The sequence below is a fragment of the Thamnophis elegans genome, chromosome 13 (genome assembly GCF_009769535.1).
Source record: "Thamnophis elegans isolate rThaEle1 chromosome 13, rThaEle1.pri, whole genome shotgun sequence".
In the NCBI taxonomy this organism is placed as follows: Eukaryota; Metazoa; Chordata; class Lepidosauria; order Squamata; family Colubridae; genus Thamnophis; species Thamnophis elegans.
The window spans coordinates 9,033,506-9,057,936 of NC_045553.1; the positions used below are offsets into that span (position 1 = coordinate 9,033,506).

General features: G+C 44.4%; 1 protein-coding gene across 1 annotated transcript; it reads left to right on the forward strand.

Moving 5' to 3' along the window:
• Window positions 1-2,727: 2,727 nt before the first annotated feature.
• Window positions 2,728-24,345, forward strand: PPM1F (protein phosphatase, Mg2+/Mn2+ dependent 1F). The gene is made up of 7 exons (XM_032229887.1): window positions 2,728-3,145; window positions 11,419-11,543; window positions 12,925-13,124; window positions 14,152-14,340; window positions 18,502-18,645; window positions 20,318-20,411; window positions 22,183-24,345. Exons 1-7 carry the CDS (start codon window positions 2,982-2,984, stop codon window positions 22,548-22,550), a joined length of 1,284 nt encoding a protein of 427 aa, XP_032085778.1. The 5' UTR covers window positions 2,728-2,981; the 3' UTR covers window positions 22,551-24,345.
• The last annotated feature ends 86 nt before the right edge of the window (window positions 24,346-24,431 follow it).

Here is a 24,431-nt window from a genome sequence, read left to right on the forward strand (position 1 = left end):
TTGAGACAGGGTCTTATTTTCAGGGAAAATGCCAGGGGTGGGTTCCTGCCAGTTCTAACCTCTTCTATAGAACAGGTTCCACAAATCTAGAGTACCGTTTAGATCCGGTTCCAGCTTCCCCCCCCCCTCCGCCCGTCCGCACATCATCAAGATGAACAGCGAGAGAAGGAATTCTTGAAGTCCACAAGTCTTAAAGCTGTCAAGTTTGAACACCCCTGGTGTTTTTTTCTAAGGGTGCAGGGGTCTTGTAACTTGACAGCTTTAAGACTTGCGTGCTTCAAATGCCAGAGTTTCTGAGCCAACATTTTGGTTGCTAAGCAAGAGCGTTGTTAAGTGAGTTTCACCACATTTTACAAGTTGGCCATGCCGACCCAGTCACATGACTGCAAAGCCACTCCCACCCAGTCACATGGCTGGCAAGCCACTCCCACCCAGTCACATGGCTGGCAAGCCACTCCCACAAAGCAGGCCATACCTACAGAAGAGGTTCTAAAAAAATTTGAAACCCACCACTGGAAAACATGTTACTTCTCAAAATATTTGAGCAATATTTGACAAGGTCTTATTTTCTTTTGGGGCCCCCGAAATAAGTACTTGGCCTTATTATTATTATTATCTTATTATTATTATCTTATTATTTTTGAGGTGCAGGAGGCTGCTTAATCTTGGTCCGTGGATCAGCTGATCCAGAGAGAGCCGGAAGTTCTGTCTCTGTTTCTGGCACACGCTTGCCAGCCCTGGCGTCGCTGGGCCTCTTTTTGCGGCCGCCACTAAGAGAAGCGGTGCAGTAGTTACGGTTTGCGGGAACGGCCTCTGTGAGGCCGTTCTGCGTGGATGGCAGGTGCCCATGGGGTGCGTGGGACATGTCCCCCCCTCCCCTCTGAAAATGGTGGGGAACGGCTGCGCATGTGTTTAAATATTTTAGGGCAGGGTTTATTTTCAGGGGAGGGATTATTTTAGCGCATGCACTCAAACACCCGATTGGGCTTATTATCTGGGGAGGTCTTATTTTCGGGGAAATAGGGTTTTTTTTTTTTAAAAAAAAGGCCGAATATTATATTTCCTTAAAAGAGAAATGGAGAAACGTGTTTTTAGAGGCAGAAAACAGTGCATCCCCGGTCTTTCTTAATAGCCCTTAAGAAGATAAAAGAGGTTATCGAAAGACGGCTATCTAGATGGCTCTATTCATAAGCAAATCAAACACTGCAGGCAGAAATCGAATCAAAACAGGATGTTTCGCAACTCCTTGTACCCGAGTTTGACAGCTAACGAAAAGCAGAAGGGTAGGATGAGTGCAGCAGCCCCTCACCCAAGATCCAGTGCAGGACAAAAGACATGAGCCATAATAGGATCAGCCCACTACCATTTAGCAGAAGAAACAGCTCACTTCATTGCACAATCTCCTAAGAAGCATTTCAGACATTGCACAACGCTCACCAGCAGTGTCTCTGAAACTTACAAACCTCCATGTACTCAGCCAATCAGTTGGTCAGTGGCCTCCATGTTGTTTTCAGCGTCTTTCTCCCAGCTTGGGAACTGAACCGGATGGATTTTTCCTCCCCACCATCGGATCCTAAACGCCCAGAAAACACTGATAACGTTACATAGTTGGGTAATGAAACGTCTGTAAGGAAACGACGAAGCTTGGAGGTCACCAAGGGCAGCATGATCCTAAACACATATAGTAGTGTATATCTTTGAAATATCTTCTTTTTTTAAAGAGCAGAGCTATGAGGACAAACTCCCCCCCCCCCGGAAACCTGTAGGTGTCCCCTCGAAAAGAAGGGGGGGAAGAAAACTTTTGCAAGGGAGGTAGCAGTAGAAAGATGTGCCATTTATTTTTATTTATTTTTTGTATTAAAGGACACCCCCAGTTTTGTGTATGTGTGTGTGAGACAGAGAGGGAGAGAGAGGGAGAGAGAGAGAGAGAAAGGTCTATACCATCTATCATAGCTATAATCTATATAATCTATTATATATTATATCTATCATCTAACTATATCAATTTATCATCTATCAATCAATCATCTATATATTTATCATATCTATCAATCATCTATCTTCTATATCTACTATATCATCTATTATATCTATCTTTATCATCTATATATTTATCATATCTATCATCTATCAATCATCTATCTTCTATATCATCTATTATATCTATCTTTATATCAATTTATCATCATCAATCATCTATCAATCATCTATATATTATATCTATCATCTATGAATCATCTATGTTCTAATATCTATTATATCATCTATATCAATTTATCATCTATCATATCTATCAATCATCTATATCGATCTATATCATCTACCTATCATTTATATATCATATATCATCTATATATCATATCTAGTTATAATCATTCATCCATCTATCTATCTATCTATCTATCTATCTATCTATCTATCTATCTATCTATCTATCTATCTATCTATCTATCTATCCTTAAAGGACACCCCCAAGAAATACAGCGGTCTCCCCTCTGCCCCCCAAAACAGGCTGACATGCTATGAGTAGAAAACCGTGGTTTTTTCGGTGTGTGTGTGTGTGTGTGTGTTTGTGTGTGTGTGTGTTGCCTTAAAGGACGCCCGCTCCCCGGGAAAGCCCGCTCGCTGTCCACCCCCACCCCAAGGAAAAAAAAACTTTTGCGCTGCTTTTCCTCCCTTTGAACGACCCGCCCAGGAAGCCGGCTAGTTTCCCCACCGTCCACCCCACAGCCCGTCCAAACAGGAAAAGTTTTGAATTGGAGGGGTGGGGGGGTTATAAAAAAAGGCTGGCTTTTCCTCGCCCATCGGAGCTGCAAGGCGGGGGGGGCCTGTCCTCCCCTTCCCCTTTTCCCCCCCTCCTCCCCCTTTCCCCATTGGAGGGAGGGCGGGGGGGGTGCAGGAAGGAAGCCCCGGGTGGGCGGCCCGTTTGCCCCCGCCGGGCGCCGCCTCCAAGCCGGCCTCACTCTCCCTCTCTTTCGGCCATGGCTCGGCCGGAGCTCCCTTGGCTGGCCGCCTTCCTGCGCGATTTCCCGGGCCCCGTGGGCCCCGCTGAGCCGCCGCCCTTTAGCGCTTCCACCGCTTTGCTCCGCCCGGAAGAAGCGGCGGCCGAATGGGCCGAAGCGGCTCGCGGGTTCCTGGGCAGGAGGTGAGCCGGACACGCGTGGGGGGTGGGGGACAACGGACAAGGGCTGGCCGGCCCCGGATTCCTTTGCAAGGAAGCGCGTGGAAGGCCACGCATGACGCGCGTTTCCCTCCTCCACGAGGGCGGGTGCAATTTGAGGGTTCGGTTTTGTTTTGCATGGACACGCGTGGGCCCTTCTTTATGCAAAACGGGCCCAGGATCGTTTTCTTACGGGTGGCTTTGGCTAAGAGGGAGAGGGGGTTAGTGAGGGAGGCTTGGCGTGGGGACACGCGTGGGGAAAGCGCCCCCCTCCCTTGACTGGGCCGCTTTGCAAGGAAGCGGGTGGAAGGCCACGAACGCGGAGGGGTTTTTGCATTGGGTGCGCTTTCCCTCCTCCACGCGGATATTGCAAGGCCACGAGGGCGGGTGCAATTTTTTTTCGGGGGGGGGGGAGTTGCACGGGCACGCGTGGGAGGCGGGGTGGCAGGGTGCGTGGTTCGGCCAGCAGAGCCCCACGCGTGGGCCGCGATCATTGTCTTGCGGGTGGCTTTGTGTAAGTGGGTGGTGGTGAAGGATGCTTCGTGTGGGGAAAAGGGACCCTGGCTGGCCCGGATTGCTTTGCAAGGAAGTGCGTGGAAGGGGGGGAAATGCATGGCACCACGCGGGTGTTGCAAGGCACAGAGGGTGGGTGCAATTTCGGTTTTTTTGTTTTTTTGCACAGACATGCGTGGAAGGGTCCGTGGGCCCTTCTTTTTTGCAAAAAGGGTCACAGGATATTTTCCTGCAGGTTGCTTCAAGTAAGGGGACAGCCGCTTTTGCAAGGGTGGGATGGGGTGAGCGAGGCTTGGTGTGAGGAGCGGATGGATTGGCTTTGGAGTTCGGCCTGGGTGGGTTCCCAACTGGCCGGGGAATCGGCCCTTGTGTTGGTTACGTAAGGTGTGGGATAGGGTGGTAGAAGAGGGTCTTGGTAGCTCAGGGTTGAATTGTGGGGGTCTTTGGTGTTCTCTGAGCTTGGTGGTTTTCTGGCAGATGTTTCGTGACCCAACTAGGGAACATCATCAGGGCTAAAGGAAGTGGGGTGTGCTGAAAGGAGGAGAAGGTGGGAAGTGTAGGGAAGAGGACTGCAGGGTCCTTGGTGTTCTCTAAGCTTGGTTTCTTCCTTGCAGATGTCTTATGACCCTAGTAGGTAACATCATCAGTGGAGGAAGGAAGTGGGGTGTGTTGACAGGAAGGGAGAGGAGAAGGAAGAGGATTGTGTGGTCCTTGGTGCTCTTTGAGCTTTGTTGTTTGCTTCCAGACCTTTCATGACCCAACTAGGGTCATGACCCATCATCAGTGTGAAAAGGGAGTGGGGTGTCCAGAGTGGAGAGAGGAGGAGGATTATGGGGTCCTGAGTCCTCTCTGAGCTTAGTTGTTTCCTTGTAGACATTGCATTATCCAACTAGGTGACCTCATCAATGCTAGAAAGGAGTGGGGTTTGTGGAGAGGAGGAGGAGGAAGAGGAGGAGAATTATGGGGTCCTGGGTGCTCTCTTAGCTTTTTTTTTTTTTTTTTTTTTTTTGCAGACATTTCATTACCCAATTAGGTAACGTCATCAGTGCTAGCTTTGCGTTGAATACCTCACCTGCTTCCTCAGTTCAAACTTTTCCAGAATCTTTGAGGTCCCCTAAGGTGCTTCATGCAATAAGGAGGGAAAAAGTTACCTAACCCAGATTCATTCCAGCCAGGCCGTTCATTTTTACATAGAGTTAGTTAGTTGTTAAGTGAGTCACATCTCATTTTATGACCTGTTGGGGTTGTTGTGATCTACCTCTCATCTTTCCTCTCCCTGCCTCTCTGTGGTCTGTTTTCCCTTGATCAAAATTATGGAAGTTTGTTATGGATGGTTGTTATGTTTTGGGCCTTCGTTTACAAGACTACTTAACCCTTTGAAGACAAAACTGTCTGGATTCACAGCCAAGATTTTGTAATTTTGCTTTATGCAATCTTCTTTTGAGAACTGTTGTTGTGAGTTGTGAAGTTGTGTCCAACCCATTGTGATCCCATGGACAACATTCCTCTGGGCCTTCCTATCCTCTACCATCTTCTGGAGTCCATTTAAGCTCATGCCGGCTGCTTTGGTGACTCCATCCAGCCACCTCCTTCTCTGCCGTTCCCTTCTTCTTTTGCCCTCCATCGTTCCCAGCATGATGCTCTTCTCCAGGGAGTCCTTCCTTCTCATTAGGTGGCCAAAGTATTTGAGTTTCCTCTTCAGGGTCTGGCCTTCTAAAGAGCAGTCAGGGTGGATCTCCTCTAGGACTGACCATTTGGATCCCCTCTGGTCCAAGGGAGATAAACAAGAATAGGTTGGTAGATAGGTAGATGATAGATATTGATAAATGGGTAGATACATAGGTAAGTAGATAGATAGGGATAGGTAGGTAATTGGATGGATGGATGGATGGATGGATGGACAGGTGGGTGGATGGGTGGATGTTCAGGGCATTCACAAAATAAACAGATTTTTTTCCCCAATCATCATTGACCTTCTGACTCTTATCTTACTCAGCCAGGATCTTGTTGGAGAGGGAAGTACTTTCTCCTTCCTTTTTTTGTTAAGTAATAAATTTTATTAGAGTTTACAAATTCAAAGATAAACTAATATGTAAAAAGGAAAACATTTAAAAAGTGCTAAAAGATAGATGTATGAATGGATGATAGGTAGGTATGTAGAGTTAGAGATAGGTAGGTAGGTAGATATAATGATTGATGGAGCAACATCGTTCCCAGCATTAAGTTCTTCTCCAGTGAGTCCTTCTTTCTCATCAGGTGGCCAAAGTATTTTGAGTTTCCTCTTCAGGATCCGGCCTTCTAAAGAGCAGTCAGGGTTGAGCTCCTCTAGGATTGACCGGTTGGATCGCCTTGCAGTCCAAGGGACTCGCATGAGTCTTCTCCAGCACCTGATTTCAAAGGCCTTCAAGTTTTTGAACTAACCTGCCCTTTCATGAAAGGAAGTGTGGAAATAAACAGGACAATGGTTAGATAAATATTGCTAAGCCGGAGCCTTGAGGTCTGTGAAATAGCTTTTTAGTTTTATCGCAGAAGTTCTCCAAAGTCTAATTTGGGAGGTTGATAAATCCAGGGTCATTGCTGGTTTAATACACTTGTAGACATTTAGTGAAAATTCCTCTGGGTTACTTAATGTTGCATGTTGGATACTGACTCTGAGCTTACAGTACTACTATTACTACTACTACTGATAATGATGATGATGATGTCCAATAATACCATGTCCAAGAATTTTATAAGATACATCAGCAAATTTCAGCTTCCTGCAATAACCCCAGTGGAACTGCAAAAAACAGCGCTACTCGGAACATCGTATATTTTAAGAAGGTGCTTGGTTGATACCTAGGACGCTGGCAGCAACCTGTATCAACCATTAGCATCAGTCAATGATATTTATGATACATTTTCGAATGTTCAGTTGACTGAGTTTCATGTTTAATAAATGAAGTATAATAATAGTAATAATCATAATAATAATCTCACCAAAGATTAACCACATATTATAATAATAGACCTAGAAAGTATATATCAACATCATTAATAATAATAGTAATAGTAATAATAATAATAATAATAATAATAAAATATTTTGATACATTTTAAAATGTTCAGTTGACTGAATTTCATGTTTAATTAATAGAATAGATAATATTTTTTTTATAGTATTTTATTGGAATTTATAGGCCGCCCTTTTCCCTGAGGGGACTCAGGGCGGCTTACAATCAAAAAGGGGGGGGGGTGCAAATACAAAAACAAAAACAATAGGTGAATAAAATAAGACAATAAAAACACAACTTACATTCAACACTCGGGTGGGGCGAATTAGGAACTTATCCCCAGGCCTGACGGGATAGCCAGATCTTGAGGGCTGTGCGGAAGGTCTGTACGGTGGTGAGGGTGCGAATCTCGACGGGGAGGTCGTTCCACAGGGTCGGAGCTGCTACAGAAAAGGCTCTCCTCCGCGTAGTCGCCAGTCGGCATTGACTGGCGGATGGAATTCGGAGGAGGCCCAATCTGTGCGATCTAATTGGTCTGAGGGAGGTAATCGGCAGGAGGCGGTCTCTCAAGTACTCAGATCCACTACCATGGAGAGCTTTATAGGTGGTCATTAGTACCTGAAGCGCACCCGGAGATCAACAGGTAGCCAGTGCAGTTCGCGGAGGATGAGTGTTATGTGGGCGAACCACGGTGCGCCCACTATCACTCGCGCAGCTGCATTCTGAACTAACTGCAGTCGCCGGATGCACTTCAAGGGCAGCCCCATGTAGAGCACATTGCAGTATTCCAGCCTAGAGATCACAAGGGCTCGAGTGACTGTTGCGAGGGCCTCCCGGTTCAGGTAGGGTCGTAACTGGCGGACCAGGCGAACCTGGGCAAATGCCCCCCTGGTCACAGCTGACAAATGATGGTCGAAAGTCAGCTGTGGGTCCAGGAGGACTCCTAAGTTACGAACCCTATTTGAGGGGTGTAAAATTTGACCCCCCAGCCTGAGCGGTGGAACACTGGCCAAATTGTTGGGAGGAAAACACAACAGCCACTCGGTCTTGTCTGGGTTGAGTACCAGTTTGTTAACACTCATCCAGTTCTTAACGGCCTCAAGGCCCCGGTTCATCACGTCCACCGCTTCATTGAGTTGGCACAGGGCGGACAGATACAATTGAGTATCGTAATAATAACAACAACAGAACTGGAAGGGACCTTATAGGTCATCTAGTCCAACCCCCCCCCAAGCGAGAGACCCTATATACTATTTCTGACAGATGGCAGTCCAGTCTCTTCTTGAAAGCTTCCAGGGATGAAGCTCCCACAACTTCTGAAGGCAACTTCTGTTCCATGGGTTGATTGTTCTCACTGCCAGAAAATTCCCACTTATTTCTAGGTTGAATCTCTCTTTGGTCAGTTTCCATCCATTCTTCCTTGTTTGGCCTTTGGGTGCCTTGGAAAATAGCTTGACCCCCCTCCTCTCTGGGGCAGCCCCTCAGATATTGGAAGGCTGCTATCCTGTCTCCCCTGGTCCTTCTCTTCCCTAAACTAGCCATGCCTGGTTCCTGAATTAGTTCTGTTTTAGCCCCTACTCCCATAATCACCTTTGTTGTTCTTCTCGGCACTCTTTCTAGAGTGACTGGCCATTCTTCTAGTCAGAGATCTCAACCAGAACAGAACGGAAGGTACCCTGGAGGTCATCTAGTCCAACCCTCCCAGCCCAAGCAGGAGACCCTACCCCATTTCTGACCAATGCCAGTCCAGTCTCTTCTTGAAAGCTTCCAGGGATGGCGCTCCCACAACTTCCGAAAGGCAATTATTTATGTGAATGTATACTTACAAATGGTATGTAAGAGAATGAAAAATTAAAAAAATAAAAATTGGCAAAAGAAAAGAATTGCAATGGTTATGAAATGAATCGCTGTAAGTTGAGAATTACCTGTAATTCTGTGCATTCCTCAGTCGAATTCAGTGGAGCCTGTCCTAAATGATGGATGATACGGCATATTTCTGACACTGCAATTTTGGCAAGGTTTATTAGCCCTGAAACGTGAAAGGTTTTGAGCAAGTCAAAACGTGTGCAGAATTTTCTTGCCTTCTTCGAATGGGGAAATCACCCTATCTTGCAAAAACGTAGCCAGGGGCGATGTTATATTTCTCCAGTCGGGTGGAATTAAATTTCATTTTTAAAAAAATAAAAAAAATGTAGTCCTCTACTTACGGCAATCTACTTGTTTAGTGGCCGTTCAAATTTACAACGTCAGTGACAAAAGTGATTTATTACCTTCCCCCCCCCCCACATTTATGAAGGTTGCAGCATTCCTCCCACCCACCCCGTGCTTACGTGATCAAAATTCGGACGATGGGGAAACTGGGGGGGGGGAGCCAGATCCTCTTAGCAACCGTGTTACTAACTGCAGTGATTCACTTAACAACGGTGGCAAAGAAAGGTCATGAAATGGTGCAAAATTCACTTAACAAATATCTCCCTTTGCAACAGAGATTTTGGGGTCCGTTGTGGTCATACGTTGAGGACCGCCTGTATTTACGACCGTTGCAGTGTCCTGGGGTCATGTGATCCCCTTTTGAGACCTTCTGACCAAGCAAAGTCAATGATTCACTTAACGACCAATTGAACAAATTGCAATGATTTGTTTAACAACTGTGGCAAGCAAGGTCGTAAAACGGGGCAAAACTCGCTTAAAAACTGTCCTGCTCTTTTAGGCTCGTTGTGGTTGTAACTCAAGGACTACCTGTATAGGGTTTTTAATATATTTTAATTATTTTTCCATTCGTTGGACAATCTACACGCTACCCAGAGTTGCAGCATAAAAATTAAAACAGACAAGACTGAATTCTTTCTTGGTTTCAACTGTGAACAAATCAAATCCCTTTTAGTGCAATTTACACCACTGAATATCACACCTGACGGGGCTGCAAAATGTGCTTATCGTGGATTTGTTTTATCTTATCACGAGGCAGATTCTCATGATTTGCAAGGAAGCTACTACGATCTAGGCTTCCCAAGAGCATGAAGCAAACTCCTGGTCCCGACAAAAATCCCTTTTATTAATTGACTGTGAATTCTGCTCATTCACATCCAGCAACGTCTTTCGAGGGAGGATTTACAGTCACAGACTTTATCTGGCTTGGAGAGCTGCCAGACCGAGATCTGCAAAACTTCCCAAGGAGCCTCGGAGGGTCACGAACCAATGAATTGAACTAATGGTCTCCTGCAAACTCCACTCCCCTTTCGCTCCTCTTTTATTTCCTCTGGGCGGGGCCATTCATCGTCCACCTGTGGCCTTACTCCCAAGTCGACCCCTGTTCTTTAGCTCTTCCCTTTGTCTGGCAACTCTGCGCATGTGCACACTGGGAACAGGCTCCAGCTGTTCTTCTGCCCCACTGATGTCTGACTCTGGAAGCAATTGATAACTGGCATACGGCTCTGTCCCACTCTCTGCCTCCAACACAGAGCCCTCGTCCGAACCTTCCCCAGACTCCAGGACTAGCCCATCTTCCTCCCCAACCTCCTCACTGTCCGAATCTGCTGCCAGCTCCGCTGGGCCGGCCCCAACATCCCCAGGACAAAAGAAGCAGAGTATATCCTTGCACAGGCTATATCCGGTAGGAAATTTTGAAAGGAAAAAAGGAAGCGATGGTTTCCAGTCACGGGGCAGATTTTTTAAAAAAATATTTATTTATTCATTTTTGAGAAAGGGAGAAGAATAACAGGAAATTCCAGGGATTAGCTTGGCGCTGAAAATAACCCCCCTCGCCCTGCAGAGGAAAGAGGGGAAACCGTTCGGAGCTGGGATTGGAAAGAAAGTTAGAAACTGACTGGGTTGTTTGAAGCTTTTCTAGAAGAAATTGTTGCAGCTTGTAATTGAGTTGATGTGGAGTTTGTAGGAACGAAAAGGCCTCCCATAAATAGCAGCCACAACACCTTCAGCTTTGCCCTCAGTTTGTATAAACCTCGCTCCTTACCAGCACTGATGACGTTACCTAGTTTGGCAATGAAATGTCTGCAAGAAAACAACCAAGCTGAGGGAGCATCTCCTCCCCCTCCCTTGATGATGTTCCTTAGTTGGGTCTGCAAGCAAGCAGCCAAACAGATTCCTCCTACCCCTACCCCTCCTCTCCTCAAACCCCAATCCATTCTAACACTGAAGATGTTACCTAGTTGGGTCATGAAAAATCTGCAAAGAAACTAGCATCAAAGACCCCCTAGTCCTCCACCTCCTCTTCTTTCTCTTCCTCTCATGTCTAACACTGAAGATGTTACCTAGTTGGGTCATAAGACATCTGCAAAGAAACTACCAAGCTCAGAGGGCACCAAAGACCTCACAGTCTTCCTCATCCTCCTCTCCTACCCCTTCTAACACTGATAATGTTACCTAGTTGGGTAAGGACCCTACCCTCCTCCTCCTCCTCCTCCCCCTCCCCCTCTCTGCCCCACTCCCTTCTAACACTGATGATGTTACCTAGTTGGATAATGAAACGTCTGCAAGAAAGCCACCAAGCTCAGGGAGCAGCAAGGACCCCACAGTCCTCCTCTTCCATCCTGCAAACCCTCTAGCCCTGATGATGTTACCTAGTTGGGTAATAAAACTTCTGCAAGCGAGCGACTAACCTCAGAGAGCACCAAGCAGCCCTCATTTCAACCTAGAGACACAAGTGTTCTCCTTTATTGAAAATTCTTGTTTTGCTTGTTTTCTCTACATGTCTCTTTCACTCACCCCATCTTTTTCTTCTTTTAAAATTAGGGGTGCACCTCCTCTTCTTGCAGCCTCCTTAATTCACGCCACAGTCAGCGGGATTCTGCAAAGTGACCTCGGCGATTTTAAAAAGCAGAACATCGACCAGGATGAAGCTGGTGAGAGCGGAGCCTGTAAGTATTTGGCCTCCAGTTAGAATAAGAATAGAATAGAGCTGGAAGGGACCTCGGAGGTCTTCTAGTCCAGCCCCCTGCTCAATGCAGGTGCTCTGTCGGACCATTCGGAAGTGGATAATTGGTGTAAACTTTCCCCTTCCAGATAGTGTACAGCCTCTTAGTTTTTTCTTCTCCTCAACTTTGGAAGGCATAAACGTGTTTCTGAACATGTGCAAAGTTTTGAATCCCGGAATTTTTCCTTTCTTTTTACAATGGCACAGAAAAACGTGCCATTTTCACACTTAACACCAGTTGCAGCACGTGATTTACATTCTTGACAACTGACTCACATTTACGATGGTTGCAGTGTCCCGGAGTCCAGTGTTCCTCTTTTTGCGACCTTCTGGAGACCCAGATTCACTCAAGCACCTTGTTCCTCATTTAACAACTGCAAGCGGTTCACTTAACAATGGTGGAAGAAAAGTCATAAAAGTGGGGGGGGGGAATTCACTTAAGGCATGTGTTGCTTAGGAACTGACATTTTTGGTGCAATTGTGGTCATAAGTCGAGGACTTGTAAAGTCCAGGTTGAAGATAACCAGGTCTTTTGGTGAAAGTTTCAAAATACTAAGGTAAAGGTTCCCCTTACACATACGTGCTAGTCGTTCCTGACTCTAGGGGGCGGTGCTCATCTCCGTTTCAAAGCTGAAGAGCCAGGGCTGTCCGAAGACGTCTCCGTGGTCATGTGGCTGGCATGGCTCAATGCCGAAGGCGCATGGAACACTGTTCCCTTCCCACCAAAGGTGGTTCCTATTTTTCTACTTGCATTTTTTATGCATGGCCCGACAAAACCGCGCTCGTCAAAATAGCTGCGACAAAACCGCGTCGCTAAAGCCGCGACATCACGGCGGCAACAACAGCGCGACGACAGAAGGGTGCTTTAAAACAGCGCGGCGGCAGAAAGCCGATTTAAATTAAGGTAAGGGTTAGGATTAGGTTTAGGGGTTTGGTTTAGGGTTAGGTTAGGGTTAGGTTTGGGTTAGGTTTAGGGTTAGGTTAGGGTTAGGGTGCTGAGTGCTTCGGAAGGCGCAGATTTGCCCTCCGCGGTTATGTCGTCGCGCTAGGTTCGCCTTTTTCCTTAGCGCTTCGGACGGCGTGGATTTGCCCTCCGCGCTTATGTCAGCGCGGATAAGGGCTTCGCGGTTTTGTCGGTGAACCTTTTTTATGTGCTTTCGAACTGCTATGTTGGCAGAAGCTGGGACAAGTCACGGGAGCTCACTCCGTTATGCGGCACTAGGGATTTGAACCACCGAACTGCCGGCCTTTCTGATTGACCACCATGTCCCTTCAAAATACTTATTTCAGTGAATTCTTTTTTTTTTTTTTTAATTCACCCACAGTGTTGGAAGCCGCTCCTTTGCAGCGCCATTTCTTTAACAAACTCCTGGAGACTTGTGGCAAATGGCAGAAAGAGCTTCCCGCCCTGAAGCCGTCGAAGCGCAACCTTCAGATTTCGATCCACACAACCCGTAATACTCGACGGAAGATGGAGGATAGACATGTCTCCCTGCCGGAATTTAACCAACTGTTTGGCCTGGAGGTGAGTTTCTAGAAGAAGTTGGAGAGGACACACCGGTAGAAAAATGGCCCTCTGTGATCACGCTAACGTATTTTGGATCTGCAGCCTCTGATCTTTCAGGTTCTCGATACTTTCTCAGCTTGGTTGTTTTCTTGCAGACGTTTCATTATCCAACTAGGTAACATCATCAGTACACTGATGGTAGTTTGGTAATGAAATCTCTACAAGGAAAGCTCAGAGCACCAAGGATCCCACTGTCCATCTGTCCTTCCTTCCTTCCTTCTTTCCTTCCTTCCTTCCACTCATTCTCATCTCCTTCCTTTCTTCGTTCCTTCCTTTATTTCTTTCTTCCTCTCATTCTCCTTCCTTCCTTTCTTTTTTTCTTCCTCTCATTCTCATTTCCCTCCTTCCTACCTTCCTTCCACTCATTCTCATCTCCTTCCTCCCTTTTTTTCTTCCTATCATTCTCATCTCCTTCCTTCCTTTCTTCCTTCCTTTATTTTTTTCTTCCTGTCATTTTCATCCCCTTCCTTCCTTCCTTCCTTCCTTCCTTCCTTCCTTCCTTCCTTCCTTCCTTCCTCTTCTCCTTTCCACAAACTTCACTCCCTTCTAGCACTGATGATGTTACCTAGTTGGGTAATGAAACATCTGCAAGAAAACAAGCTCATAGAGGAGCAGGGACCACACAGTCATAATCCTCCTCCTCTTCTCCACAAGCCCCACTCTCTTCTAGCACTGATGATGTTACCTAGTTGGGTAATGAAATATCTTCAAGAAAACAACCAAGCACAGAGAGCACCAAGGACCCTGCAGTTCATCTGAATGAACTGGGCTTTGTTGTTGGAAAATGTGTGTGTGTGTGTTTGTGTGTGTGTGAGTGAGAGAGAGAGAGAGACAGAGAGACAGAGAGAGAGACAGACAGACAGACAGACAGACAAGAGACAGAGAAAGACTTCATTTCTCTCCAAAAGAGACTTCTTTTAAGCTTGGGTCAACCCACCCGTTTTATTTTTTTTCTTCCATCTTTGCTCATCCTTGCTCCCGAAAGGATGGCGTTGATCGGGCCTACTTTGCTGTCTACGATGGTCACGGAGGGATCGAGGCCGCTAATTATGCTGCTGCCCATTTGCATGCCAACTTGGCGCATCACGAGAAACTTCTGGAAAGCCCAGCGGAAGCACTGAGAGATTCCTTCCAGAAGACGGACGAGATGTTTCTCTCGAGAGCCAGGAGAGAGGTGAGTGGGGTAGAAGGCTTGAAGGGACCAAATGGCGATTGATCAGTGACCACAGAGGACATGTAAAAATTAGAGGGGTGAATTTGGGGAAAGGTGTTCTGTTGACAATTGCCACCTTAGGCATGAAAGCCAGCTGGGGACTTTGGGCCGAGCACCAGGAGACTGGGAGTTTTAGTCATGCCTCAGACATGAAAGCCAGCTGGGTGGCTTTGGGCCAATCACCAGGAGACTGGGAGTTTTAGTGCCACCTTAGGCATGAAAGCCAGCTGAGGGACTTTGGGCCAATCACCAGGAGACTGGGAGTTCTAGTCACGCCTCAGACATGAAAGCCAGTTGTGTGACTTTGGGCCAAGCACCAGGAGACTGAGAGTTCTAGTGCCACCTTAGGCATCTTTATAACTGCTATAAGCCAGCTGGGGGACTTTGGACTGAGCACCAGGAGATTGGGAGTTCTAGTCACATCTCAGACATGAAAGCCAGCTGTGTGACTTTGGGCCAAGCACCAGGAGACTGAGAATTCTAGTGCCACCTTAGGCATCTTTATAACTGCTATAAGCCAGCTGGGGGACTTTGGACTGAGCACCAGGAGACTGGGAGTTCTAGTGCCACCTTAGGCATCTTTATAACTGCTATAAGCCAGCTGGGGGACTTTGGACCGAGCACCAGGAGACTGGGAGTTCTAGTCACGCCTCAGACATGAAAGCCAACTGGGTGACTTTGGGCCAATCACCAGGACACTGGGAGTTCTAGTGCCACCTTAGGCATGAAAGCCAGCTGTGTGACTTTGGACCGAGCACCAGGAGACTGGGAGTTCTAGTCACGCCTCAAACATGAAAGCCAGCTGTGTGACTTTGGGCCAAGCACCAGGAGACTGGGAGTTGTGAGAAAAAATAGGAAATAATAAACAAACTCTCTTGCTTAACCACAGAAATCCTGGCCTCAGTTTTCGTAAGCTGAGGACTAACTGTAGGGGATTACACTACAGTTAACCGTTGTTAGCCTCAGTGTTGTGTCTGCCGTTGGAAAGAAAAAGATCAGAGGGCTTCCTGTAAAAGTTTTCATTTATTAATGGATTTGCAGTGTGCTTTGTAAAGCATTTTCTATACCAACATAATGGCCCTTGTGGTTTTGTGTGTGCAGAGAACACTGCACAGTTTTTGTGTCGCAGTTTCGGTATTAGCGATCAGCGAGCTGTGGTTATTCAGCTGGAAACAGAACTCACACGGGTAACAAAGATCTCTTTGTTTTCTTTCTTTTTAAAAAAAATAATAATTCCACTTGGGTTTTGTTCCAGTTCCCACGTGGTTTGCAGTTTTTAAAACTGGAAACTTAGAAGAGGAATTGTCATACATGAAATGGGCCTTGTGCAGAGGCTGAAGTGAAACCTCCAGGAATAAAATGTGTTTTTAGTAAAATTATGTATGTCTTTGTTACAAAAATTGAAGAAAGAGAGGGAGGAAAGAGGTACCTGCATGCATTTCTGAGTGGCAGTTACTATTTAATAATCACTGATGAGAAGACTTACCTGGATGGTGCACAACCTGTGGTGTCAATTCAGTGTCAGTTCCACCTTTTAAGAGAATATAGACAGTAGTGGCCAAAATTGTGGAAACCTTTTTGGGAAAAGTGTACAGTATTTTTGAGGCGTGATGGCTAATAACACCCCTTTTGTTTGGAGGGGGTACCATAAAATTATAGATCCATGGAAAGATAATTTAATCAAGAATGTAATGCAATAACTTTTATGAAGGATTTGCCATTAGAATAGCAGTGATAAAGAAGAAACGTGAAACATGCAGAAAAAAATGAGATACCGTATATACTCGAGTATAGGCCGACCCGAATATAAGCTGAGGCACCTAATTTTACTACAAAAAACTGGAAAAGTTATTGACTCGAGTATAAGCCTAGGGTGGGAAATGCAGCAGCTACCGGTAAATTTCAAAAATAAAAATAGATACCAATAATGTTTTTGAATATTTATTTCAAAGAAAAACAGTAAACTAGCGGTGTATTCAATGAAATACTTCACTCACCTCATGATGCTGATGTCCCGCTGTGATGATGATGTCCCGTGCAGCCGCGGGAGCGATGTCCCGCCTCCTATGACACACGGCACAGTGATTCCTATCATTGGATCACTGTACCAGAGGAGGTGGGACATCGCTATGTGGCTGCTTGCCATAACAAGGAGGAGGTGGGACATCGTTGCAGAGCGGCAGGAGGGGGAGGAAGGGGAATCGTAAGACAGCCCTGCATTACATTAGAACGTGAGGAGGGGGGATGGTGCGGTGCGCGCTGCGTGGCAAACTGACACAGAGGGAGGGGAAACTCACAGGGGCACTGGGCCATTCACGAGTGTCACCCAGCGGCATGGCCCCGCCACTTTTTCTCCTCCATTTCGGGCAAATTTTTCACTGACTCGAGTATAAGCCGAGGCGGCTTTTTTCAGCCCAAAAAGTGGGCTGAAAAACTAGGCTTATACTCGAGTATATACAGTATACAAAAATTATCACCATAGAAAAAATGAGATACAAAAATTATCACCATCAGTTAATACTTAGTTGGGTAACCTTTAGCATGAATTAGGTCCTTATAGCGTCTTCCCATCGAGTGGACCAAGTCTTTTAGTTCTGCAACTGTTATAATGTGAAACTAAGATGGAATGATGGTTTCTGTTAACTCGGGTTTTATTGCTGGCTATATTTGGCTATAACTTTTCATAGAATACAGGTCATTGAACAAACCTTGTTGCATTCCTGATTAAATTATCTTTCCATTGATATATAATTTTAGGCAGCAGTGGGATTCAAATAATTTAACAACTGGTTCTATGCCCTAATGAAGGGCTGGGTGGGCGTGGCTCAGTGGTCATATGACTGGGTGTCCGTGGCCAACTCAACGTCACTCACGTCAATGGGCGCTTCGCCTTAGCAGTTACAATGTAATAAGGGTTAACGGGAGAGGCAGTTTCTGTAAGCAGGGCAATAAAGATTAGGCTAGAAATAAAACCAGAATGTTTCCTTCCTGCCTTCCTTACAGGATTAGCCCTGTAAAGTGGAAAGAAACAAAAGGAGATTTCTTCCAACAACCGGTTCTCCGAACTGCTTAGAAAGTTAACAACCAGTTCTCCCGAATAAGTGCAGACCAGCTAAATCCCACCACTGATTTTAGGTTACTATTTTAAAAAAAGTATTATTAGCCATTAAACCTCAAAAATACACTTTTCTCAAAACTTTACTTTACTTTGAATTAGGTTGGACTTGGTTTTCACCAGGTATGTGCCAATAGGATAATTCCAAATAAAAGTAATCTTCGAGGAATCTAGCTACATGCCTCGGAGTCTTGCTTGCTGTGGATTTATTACTTGGATCCCCAAGGCCACGGCGATCCTGCAACAGTCCTCTTAAGTGTGAAAAATGGCCTTAAGTCCCTTTTTTCAATGCTGTCGTAACTTTGAACGGTCACTAAACGGACTGTTGTAAGTCGAGGACTACCTGTAAGAGTTGCCAAGTGCCCGGATTTTGATCGCATGACCGTGGGGCAGCAGCAACAGTCACAAGTGTGTAAGAAGTCATGAGTCACTTTTTTCAGTGTCATCATAAACAGCGAACAGTCACTAAACAATCTAAATATATAAAAATGGCTGTGTCTGTGTGTATGGTCTCCGAGGTGGGGCGTGGGAGGAGTCACTGATAGGGCATTGTCAGGGCCCAATTGCCTGGAGACTGAGGTAAATCTGAGGACACTCCCTCTGCTCCTCCTTGGGGTGTGTGTATTCTGTTAAGATACAGCCTGTTGTGCCTTAAAATGGCTTCTACCGTACTGCCGCAAAATGGATTCTATAGTACAGCGCAGTGCAGTTGGCCATGGTAACAGCTTTGTAGTACTCCACAAGGGGGGTCCCTTTGGTAAGGGTGAAAATCCATCATTTGAAATTACATTTGGTCCGGACATTTACCCCCTATAAATAAATACCAGGTTATCAACTAGTTTGTTATAAATCGAGGATCACCTGTATCCTTTAGCAGAATATTCCTAGAAGATCTGTCTCGGCCATGTGGTTAACCAACAGATGTGACTTTTCCCTCATGTGTTATATTTCAGCCTTGGAGTGGGGGGCAAATAAACTTTTCCTGCTTTTTCAAAACATCTCTGCAGAAGCTTCGGAGCGGCACCACAGGGGTGTCTTGTTTCCTGGTTGACGACAAACTACACATAGCGTGGCTTGGCGACTCGCAAGTGATGCTGGTCCAGCAGGGAAAAGTTGTAACTCTGATGGAACCTCACAAACCAGAACGAGAGGTATCTTGGCCTGTGTAGTTCTTCACAATTTGTACGCTATGTTTATTTGGGCTCACCTTGGTATAAAAACAATATTTGACCTACTTGGAAGATTCCCCCCGTTGTCCAAAAAAGTGATTTCTTTCCGTTTCCTTGATTTATTTATTTTTTAATTGAAGAATAACAGAATAACACAGTTGGAAGGGATCTTGGAGGTCTTCTAGTCCAACCCCCTGCTCCATCAGAAGACCCCCCACATATCATGCTTGACAAATCTCTTTTTGAAAACCTTCCCACAACTTCTGGAGGCAAGCTGTTCCACTGGTTGATTGTTCTCCCTGTCAGGAAATTTTATTCTAGGTTGCTTCTCTCCTCGATTAGTTTCCATCCCCATGTTTCTTGTCTCCCCGTTTGGTGCTTTGAAGAATAATTTGACCCCCTCTTCTTTGTGGCAGCACTCCACACAACTTGTTGAATCAATTGAACATTAAGGTTGCAATGTTAAAGTGATGCGCCTCAAGAAATCTTTCTGCGAAAGTGATTGTACAGACAATAAAATATTTGGGTCCTTCCTTTTTGTTATAACATTTATTGACTTCAAAAAAGATAAAAATACAACTTAAAAAAGAACAAAGAATACCAATAACTAGAAACAAGACAGGGAAAAATTGATAACTCTGGGTAAAAAAAAAGTATGTGATCGATACACAATTTATGTTAAATGTACAATGTCGACTGGTAGAATTCCCTTTCTGGCTAGATGGATCTACAAATTGTTGTACATTTTCCCATCTGAACTTAACTAAAATACTATTTTCAATCACAATCTCTTCACAAATATCCCAAACATTAATTCCATCAATTCAATTAATCCAATCTCTTTTCACTGTAAAAAGACCTGCTAATTGATCACTCCAAAAGTTAAACTAATCTTCAAAAACTCTCTGTGAAAACTTCATTGTTGTATTTAAAATATCTGGGTTATTCCCGAAGACAGAATTTAGATCTTGGGGTTTGTCCTTTGTGTATGGACAGAAGCCGAGGCTTAGTCAAGAAATCTATCTGCTCTATATAAAAACAGTTGTGTGTATGTATGTACAGTATGTTCCAGCATAATTCTGGAATGCCTCAAGCAATTTTAACCGAACCTGGTACAGACAGCTTACCCTCTAGAGAAAAATATTTGGGGGTAAGATACCCCTAAAACCCCTGGGTTCTGTTAAGTTACAGCCTGTTGTGCTTTAAAATGACTTCTACTATACTGCCATAAAATGGCTTCTACTGTGCAGCACAGTAGAATTGCCATGGTAACGGCTTAACAGTACTCCACAAGGGGGCTCCCTCTGGTAAGGAGGAAAATCCAAAATTAGAAATTACGTTTGGTCCGGACATTTTCCCCCTATAAACAAATACTCGGGATTATCAGCTAATTAGAGTTAAAATGAACCGCAATCTCTGTGTGAGCTCGGGAGTACTTTCCGTAAGAAAAAGTAAAGCACATATTTTGAAAAAGGCTTTCAGAGGAGATCTTGTTTTTTTCCTGAACCATTTGAGAAGTTTTCAAGAGCCTGAATGAAAATGAAAAGGGACGTGATATTTCTTCCATCGCATTTTCCAAATCCCTCTTCTCTCGGTTGCGTTGTTGCACAACCAAGGCTCAACAAGGTGTGAGTGTGTTTCCTTGCCTTTACAGGACGAACGACAACGCATAGAAGATTTGGGAGGCTGCATAACATACATGGACTGTTGGCGTGTAAACGGCACCTTGGCTGTTTCCAGAGCAATTGGTAAGCGTGTTTTCTAAAGCTAGTTGGACAATATGTACAGGTGGTCCTCAACTTAGGACCACAATTGAGCCCAAACATGTCAGTCAATGAAACTACCTATTGTTGCTGAAAATTAGCCCAAATGATAATAGCCAGCTGATCAGGGCACTGGGAGATCGATGGTAACTTTTTGTTTTCGATCGAGCAGGATTGATTCAGATTGTTAGACTCCACAAATAGAAACTACCCCTCCAAAAATTGTTTCTATGAGAAAAACCATGACAGCAAAGTGAAGGGTTTTTGGGCAAGACATTGGTAAAGGATGAGATTATTAAGAAACGAAACAGCCAGACGTATTCCAATTTCTAAAGGCTAAATTATTTGTGTGTCCAATCACGTTGGGCCAAATAAAGCTAAGCTGTCCCATCCTATCTTATCGTATTATTATTTCTGTCATTCTCCTCCCCCCTGCCATATTTTCTATTCTATTCTATTTTCTTTATTCTATTCTATTCCATTCCATTTTCTCTATTCTATTCCATTCCATTTTCTCTATTCCATTCCATTTTCTCTATTCTCTATTCCATTCCATATTTTTATTCTATTCTATTATCCTATCCTGTCCTATTCTCCATTCCATTCCATTTTCTCTATTCTATTTTCTATTTTATTCTATTTTCTATTCCATTCCATTCCATATTTTCTATTCTATTATCCTATCCTATCCTATTCTGTATTCCATTCCATTTTCTCTATTCTATTCTATTTTCCATTCCATTCCATTTTCTCTATTCTGTTCTATTCTCTATTCTATTCTCTATTCCATTCCATGTTTTTATTCTATTCTATTATCCTATCCTATTGTTCATTCTGTTTTCTCTATTCTATTTTCTATTTTATTCTATTTTCTATTCCATTCCATTCCCTATTTTCTATTCTATTATCCTATCCTATCCTATTCTATTCTATCCTATCCTATTCTCTATTCCATTTCATTTTCTCTATTCTATTTTCTATTCCATTCCATATTTTCTATTCTATTCTATTATCCTATCCTATCCTATTATTATTTCTGTCATTCTCCTTTTCCCTCCCCTCCCATATTTTCTATTCTATTCTCCATCCCATTCTATCCCATCCCATCCTATCCCAGTACCTGCTTTTTATTATTCACGGAAACATTGGTATCTCAGAAAACCTTGGCCTATTGGCCGCCATTGAGGCGCTCACATTAAAAATTGCTCCGTACAGTGCATTGCCATAGTAACTCAAACCTCAAAGTGCACATTGAGGAATGGAGTTTCGTGCTGTTCCCTCCCAAAGCATCTGCAGCAATATTTTTAATATTTTCAATAAGCGCCCAGAAGCACACGTTAGTACTCAAGGCTAATGCTCACATTATTAGGTAATGCAAATGCAGGTGGTCCTCAATCTATATATATAAAAGCCAAATACCACTAACTCATCATGAAATCTCCAGAACCGTAAAGCCCACAAACTTGAAATTTGGCACATATATTCCTCTTGGCTTCTAGATGTTCGCTAAGAAAAGATTTTTCAAAATGACCATCAGATCATTAGTATTTCTTATACAGTAATTAACACACTCTGATGCTAAGGAGTTCTACTTCCCCTCCCCACCTGAAAAGAACTCTGTTCCAACTTCCAGTTGCCTCACGTCCCGTTACCTCAGTTCAAACTGGCAGATGTTCCACTCCTTCACTCAGGAGCGGCCTGGGGCACCTTACAGTACTAAACGTTGGTACCCCTCCTCCTTTTTTTTTTTTTACAGGGGATCTCCTGCAAAAACCTTACATTTCTGGCTGTGCGGATGGCGCGTCGTTTGAGCTGAAGGGGACAGAAGATTACGTCCTCCTCGCCTGCGACGGCTTCTTCGATGCCATCCAGCCAGTCGAGGTGGTGGACCACGTCTTGGAACACTTAACGCAAAACCACGGAGACGGCCTTCGGACTGCGGAGAAGCTGGTGGCCGCAGCGAAAGAGAGCGGTTCTACCGACAACATCACCGTCCTGGTCCTCTTTCTACGCGAGCCCAAAGACATCGTGGCCGACTGTCTCAGAGACCCCAAAACCAGCCTTGGGGATGAGGGCGCACCGGGTGCCTTCTTCAGCTTCTTCAGCTCTGGAGCAAACAACTGAAAGACCATCCACCTTAAAAGCAGCAGCTGCCAAATCCCATTGTCCAGATGTCAACAAGTTCTTAAGATCAGCTCTTTTATGTCGGACAATGAAATATGGCGCCTGGAATAGATTTGACATTGAAAAAGAAAATCCATCCAGCTGTTCTTTAGCCCAGGGCCATGCATAGGGTGGTATAACGTCAAACTCTACAGCTGGAGAAAAAGGATGGGACGGAAACTCCAACTTTCTCTTGAAGCCCTCATCAGGAGAAGAAAAGGCGGACTTCTTGCCGGCTTGCTTTTCCATGGAGAAAGGATGGGGTTTGAGCAGAGAAGGTGTCGCTCGATCAGACTGAAGTGATAATACAGCTGAAACATTTCGTAAAAAAAAAAAAGGTTTAGATGGGCTGGTGGTTGAAGGCCTTGTTTCTTGAGAAGTTCCAATGTGTCTTTGCATCTTCTGCTTGGTTTCCTGCCTCCGCAGGGGGTTGGACTAGAAGACCTCCAAGGTCCCTTCCTACTCTTTATTTCGTTGTCTCGGACGAGAGCCAAAAAGTATGTTTTAATCGAAGTGGTGTCGTTGGAAGCCGCTTAAATTCGCCTTGGGCTGGAAGGGGGCTGCATTGGAGGGGTCTTTTGGAAAGGATCCCACTGAATAAGCTATGGCTTATTTGCGCAAAGAAATTCAGTATTAAGTTCAGAATTGGGATGCCTGGTTCTGCGTTTTGTGTTTGTGCTTTTGTATACCAAAGAAAACTAGCCAAGAATGTCAGCTACGAGATTTAAGAAAGCGAAGTAGATAAGCGATAAGAATCTACTGCTCCTCTTCCTTGTCCTCAATTATTTAATATGTCAAACCTGTGTCAAACTCATTATATGGTCATACAGTATCCTTAAGCTAAGCTGAGTTAACCTAAATTGCAGATAAATTGCCATGCATGGTTTTTTTTTTCGTGTGTGTGTGTAATTGTCATGTGTCATTTTAAAAAATTTAACTCTTTTATTATTTCTCCGTTCTTTTTTTTAACAAAAAAAATTATCCCAGAGGGTTTATTTAATCAGATTTTTAGATGTGCACGTTTACTGTTGTTTTATCACTGGTATTTTGACATGGGCAGCTGTCATTCATCTGCTGATGGAGACGTAAGAATACAGGCAGCTCTCGACTTAAATGACCACAACGAAATCAAAAATTCCTGTTGCTAAACGAGACATTTGTGAAATGAGCTCTGCCCCATTTTACGAACCTTTCTTACCGCAGTCGTTAAGTGAACCGCTGCAGTTAAGTTGGGGACACGGTTGTGAAGTTTGCTTGTCGGAAGGTCGCAAAAAGGGAATCACACCATCATAAGTATGAGTCAGCTGCCAAGCATCTTGAATTTTGACCAAACGATCTTGGAGATGCTGCAACGGTTATTAGTGTGGAAAACGGTCGTAAGTCCCTTTTTTCAGTTGTAACTTTCAACGGCCACTAAGTGAATTGTTGTAAGTCGAGGACGACCTGTGTGTTCTATTTCATCTTTATCCGAGTTTTATTTCAGACACTTAAAAAGCTGCTCAAATTCTCGAGGCCTTTTTATAAAGGTATTTCCCTTTTAAGTGTTTTATAAATGCTTTCCCTTTGTTAAATGGTGAGTGGAAATGACTGTAAATTTATTCAAAACACAAGAGGCTTCGGATTAAGTGAAACAATCTGGTGTTTCTTTTAATCGGGGGCTGTTACATTTTTTTGAGACTTAAAGTCGAAACGGTGCTCGATGGGTTTCAACTTGAATCTGACGATAAAAGAAAAAAAAATCTTGGTTAGAAAGAACAACAGGAAAAGCAACTAGGGTAGAATCTTTCAAAATCTGTTCTTATTCTCTGCTTTATAATTTCCCTTTTCCTTATTACTGTGCTG